This window comes from Symphodus melops, assembly GCF_947650265.1.
Source record: "Symphodus melops genome assembly, chromosome: 17".
Taxonomy (NCBI): domain Eukaryota; kingdom Metazoa; phylum Chordata; class Actinopteri; order Labriformes; family Labridae; genus Symphodus; species Symphodus melops.
In genome coordinates this window covers 23831460-23836615 of record NC_136707.1, presented here as the reverse complement: position 1 = coordinate 23836615, position 5156 = coordinate 23831460, and the positions used below count along the sequence as shown (strand labels likewise).

Genomic DNA, 5156 nt, shown 5'->3' with positions numbered 1-5156 from the left:
AATGATTGGAAGCGTTCCTAAGGCAGCAGAACTGATAAAACTCAGTCTGCGCTGGTGTTAAAAACTACAAAGACCATCGTAAAATTCACACAAAACAAAACAGTCGCATCAGTTCAGACCTCCACCCGTCATCTCTAATAATCAATAACATCAATGCAGCCAATAATTTAATCTCACAGGGAACAGAAAGGCTGTGAAGATATGTCCCCGTGTTTCTCACTCAGCAGAGACTCTGATCAGTAGTTTCCTGCACACACACACACACACACACACACACACACACACACTCCAGTTTTACCCCTGAGTCTATCTAACGTGTTGAAGACGATCCTGAAAGGTTTATTTTGAACATCTGTCGTATAAACTGAAGGAATCCGAAGATTCCTGCGTCGTGTTTTTCGAGGACCCTGTCGTCCCGTAGTGCAAAGGTCGAGGATGTGTGCGCCGAAACATGCACGCAGAAAAGCACTCAGGACGTCGTGCCAGAAACAAACAGAGGAACACAGAGATCTGCAGGGAGGATAAATCTCCTTTCACTGATCAACACACAAAATCCTTTTCATGTTGAACCAACAGCAGCTATCAAAAAGATCAATGGTATATAAGAGTGAGTGGTCAGTATATATATATATATATATATATATATATATATATATATATATATATGATGTCTGTCAATCAGACATCATATAAAGATGCCAAAGTGCATCCTGCTGAAGGATCCATGACTGTTTACAATAACATGTTCAAAGCAGCGAGCTGCAGGACTCTGTGTGTGAAAGGATGAGGGCTCCTCATCACATCTGGACACTTGTTGTAGCTGTTGGGAGGAGAGCACGTGCAGCTCTCAGAGTCCGGCTCTCCACGTGGACTTGAAGTTGGAGTCCAGGTGATTGGCCGGTTTTTCAAAAGAATTCTGGGACATGTAGGAAACGGAAGCAGAACTTTGAGGAGGCATTAAATAATGTCACCCTCCATCTCTGCACGACACCTACGTCTCTGAGCTCGGGGACGCGCCCGGTGACGTTGACGCGGAGGATTGGTCCGTGTCCTCCAGCTCCTTGTTGGATGAAGAGGAGCGCGCTGTGGACGAGCACGCGCCCTCCCGCTCGCGCTTCTTCTGTTTCATCCTCCGGTTCTGGAACCAGATCTTCACCTGCGTCTCGTTGAGCTCGAGCGTGGCTGCTATCTCCACGCGCCGCGCGCGCGTCAGGTACTTGCTGAAGTGGAACTCCTTCTCGAGCTCCGTGAGCTGCCGCGTGCTGAAGTTTGTGCGCATGGCGTTGTTGTGAGCGCCCGCGAGGCCGAAGTCTGCCACTTTGGCTGTGAGGAGAGAGAAAGTGTGATCATGATTTATTCTCTTTATTTCATAAATATCCGTCAGATTACACCGCCTGTCCTCGTGAATATATTCAGGATCTCCCCCCTATTAATCTTCTCATGCCCCCCTTTGTTCCCTGGATCTGTAGATTTGGAGTTAATCGTGTTCATGTTTTTATTGGGTGTTTAATTCAGACATTTAAACAAAAATAACGGAACAAAAAGATTCATAACGTTTGATGAACTTGTCTCAAATAATAAAAAAATAAAAGGATCAAAATCCGAATTTTAGGTCAAAAGAATAAAATGACCAGGTCGTCTCTAGAGTACAGAACACAGAGAGAGAGAGAGAGAGAGAGAGAGTGGGGAAATCCTGAACAAAGAGAGAGAGGGGGGGGGGGGGGGGGGGTAAAGATAACAGAGCTGGACAGACTTTCCAGGCTGAAATAACCCGTCTGTTATATCCATTAACACACACACACACACACACACACACACACACACACACACACACACACTCACACACACACACACACACACACCAAACGTCTGGTCCTGATATCGGGACAAAGATTTGACTGAATCACTCATGAAATATTTAGTTTAACTATTTGAAAGTTCAGTCTGCATTATAACACTGTTATGATTCTCTGAGTATTATTATATTGTTTATTTATTGATTTATTGAATCCCTAAATTCACTCTCATGTCATTTCTACATCATGCTTCTTGGTGTTAAATAATCAGTGCAGAGCGAAATACACGTTATCATTACTGTATTACGATCTGTGAAATCAGGAACTGATCAACTGATCAATACTTCAGAGCGACTCTTTGTTTTTAATGTTTAATTTCTCTGTTATTTTAAAGAAGTCTGAGAAAAGAGCTGAAAGTAAAAAAAGGCAGACTCGGGCCTGCAGCACATCACAGACATGATGATGATTTATCTCAGGAATCAGAGGTCCTAAACATCAAACACAAATCTGACAAAGTTCTTCTGTTTTTATCCAATAAGATTCATTTTTACTCAGAATTTAAGAACTTAGTCTTAAACGAATATTCTTAGTTAAAACAAGCTGCTTGTGATTGGCTCTTCGGCCTGCCGGACGGTCACGGTGATGAATGTCGGAGAGGACAAACCACCGTGCAGAAATCAAATCTGTGTTTGACTCTATAAATGAGCCTGATGAAGCCGCGGGTCTCTCCTCCCTCTCTCACCTGTTTTCGGCGGGTTCCTCTTCACCTTCATCCAGTCGAAGGTCTGCCCCTGCCCGGCCTGCTGGCCCTCCTCGTCCCCCCTCTCTCGGTCCTGGGAGGCCGGCAGCTCCCCGTACCCTCCCCCGTGTGGAAGCCCCAGGTAGCCCGCTGCGTCCAGACCCCCACCGAGCTGCTGCGGGTACTGGGGCCCGGCCAGAGCGCCCTGAGGCCCGCAGTAGGCCCCGGCCAGGGCCCCGTAGCTGGGCCCGACTGTGGGGGCCGCGCTGGGGAAGGATGATTGATGATAGTAAGAGGAGGACGCAGACTCCTCCATGAAGTACTGGGGGTGCACGGTGGTGGGGGGCCCCGGCGCTGAAGAGTAATCCGAGTTAGTTTGGCACGGCTGGCCTGCGTAGGCCCCGGTGTTCCCGGTGTTATATGGAGACATGATCCCGGTCTGTGTCTGCTGAAGGTGAGGGTGATGATGGTAGCCGGTATGAGTCTGCTGCTGTTGATGTTCATGATGGTGATGCTGCAGCGCCTCATTTGTCCCTCCGGTTCCCCCGTACAGCCGCGTGTCCCCGGTGTAACCCGTTCCCCCGGTGCTGCTGTCAGTCCTCGTGCCGTTACCGGAGGGTGCTGTGTTAAAAGCCCCGGAGGTGACCGGGAAGCCCTGATGCTGCTCCAGAGGAAGGTGGTGGTGGTGGTGGTGGAGATGATGGTGATGATATCCAGATTTAGGCGCAGAGTAAGCGCCGGTGCCCGGTGCCCGGTTACACATGGAGTACTCCACAAACGAGTTCATGTTGTCCATGCAGAGCGCGAGCACGAGGGGGGACTTCAGGATGATCAGCTACTGGAGGGGAATTAACAGGAAGTAGGTCCAAACATCCTCAAAAGACCGTTTTTAAAAAAGTGTTGATGTTTAAGAAAAAAGGTCAGAAGCTGAAAATCAAAGAAATGACGTGGAACAAAAAGAGGCGCGTGCGTGGAAGAAAACCCAATATGATCGAAGCAGAAAAATAAAACAGAAACTTCCAGAGAGGAGGATGGAAAGTGAAGCCTTCACAGCGACACACATGAATAATGTGCTCTGCTGCGGTGTGTGTCGATGTGTGTGTGTTTGGAGGCCTGTCAATAGCTTAACTCAACCTGCGCGTGAGTGTGTGTGACAGCTGAAACGCCGCGAGAACACAGAGAAAGAGAGAGCGAAGTGTCCGGTCACCTCCTCACCCTCACAGGTTCCACTCCGGCCTCCACATCGCCTTCTTCCTCCGCTTCTCTCCTTCTTCTTCTCTTTTCCGTCTCACTTCTTTTCTGACCTCTTACGCGGATGACGTGGTTTACGTCACGTCGCCTGGTGACCGGAGGCCAGAAGTTTGTGAGTGAGCGGGGGACCTGTGTGTGTGTGTGTGTGTGTGTGTGTGTGTGTGTGTGTGTGTGTACAGGAGGGGAGGGGGTCCTTTTCGGTTCTGAAAGTGGAGTTTTACGCGCATGCACATTTGGTCGTGACGCACGCGCCTCATCCATCACTCGCCGTGACATTAGCACGACAAAGAGACTTCAATCAAAGCGGGCCATCAATCTGATATCAGGTCGGATCTGTCAGAGAGGAGAGAGAGGAGGAGAAGAAAGGAGGAGAGAGAGGCCTGCTGCTCCCACCAACCACAGGCAGCCAGCTCAGCTCTGTTATTATTATTTAAAGTTTATTTATATTTATATTGATTCATTAGGAGGGAGAGTATTACATGTTCACCTCTAAATCACTCTGAGGGTTCAAAGATATGAAACACATCTGTTTGTCTGCTTTTTAAAAAAACGTGTTTTAGTCATTTCTGTCATTTATATAGAAAATGTTTGAAACAGATCTGAGCGCTGAGACGGCGTTTTCTAAAATAATCTTGAGCAGATTGATTGGCTGGTTAAAGCTGAGCACGTGTTGAGTGAAGGTGTTTGTGCTGTTTGTCAGTCTAACAGGAGGAGCAGGTAGCTTCAGGTGTTTCCACGTCATCGATCTGATCGCTCCTCTCAGTCTGAATCGATCTGAAGCTATCGATCGATCACACAGCTCCATGCTTATAGAAATCATTTTCAACAATTGGATTGTGATGCCAGAGGTTTCTGATGGCCGAACGTGTGTGTGTGTGTGTGTGTGTGTGTGTGTGTGTGTGTGTGTGTGTGTGTGTGTGTTTGCTAATTGAATGAATGAGCTGATCTGTTATAGAAATGAGGTTAAAGCAGACAGGAGGCCTTCTGGTGGGACGCTCCCTGCAGGAAGCTCAGCACAATGTTCTCTCTGTGAATGTGAGCAACACAAAGAAGAACGAGAGCGAGACGCTCTGCTCACGTCCACGTCGACTTTCTCATCACATCTCGGTTTTATCCACGACAGGAGAACTTTGGTTCTGTTGGATTGTTTCTTTGGAGGGCAGAAAAAGTTCAAACAGAAAATCTCCTCTTCATGCCTCCAATCAACTCGTCATTAATTTCTCTCATCCGGAGGCTCTGACAGCAGAAGCAACGCCACCCTGCCGCCGGGACTGAATTAGGACGAGCGGCGTGGGCGAGCTACAAGGAGGGAGGTTAATGATCAGTGAGGGCCTGAAAGGAGAGCGAGTGGGCAGGAAATCTGCAGGAAC

General features: G+C 48.1%; 1 protein-coding gene across 1 annotated transcript; it reads right to left on the bottom strand.

The window, feature by feature from the left end:
• Positions 1-959: 959 nt before the first annotated feature.
• hoxb1a (homeobox B1a) lies at positions 960-4240 on the bottom strand. The gene is made up of 2 exons (XM_079367092.1): positions 2539-4240; positions 960-1323 (listed from the first exon to the last, which is right to left on the bottom strand). The coding sequence occupies exons 1-2, from the start codon at positions 3329-3331 to the stop codon at positions 992-994; spliced, it is 1125 nt and encodes a 374-aa protein (XP_079223218.1). The 5' UTR covers positions 3332-4240; the 3' UTR covers positions 960-991.
• Between the last annotated feature and the right edge of the window lie 916 nt (positions 4241-5156).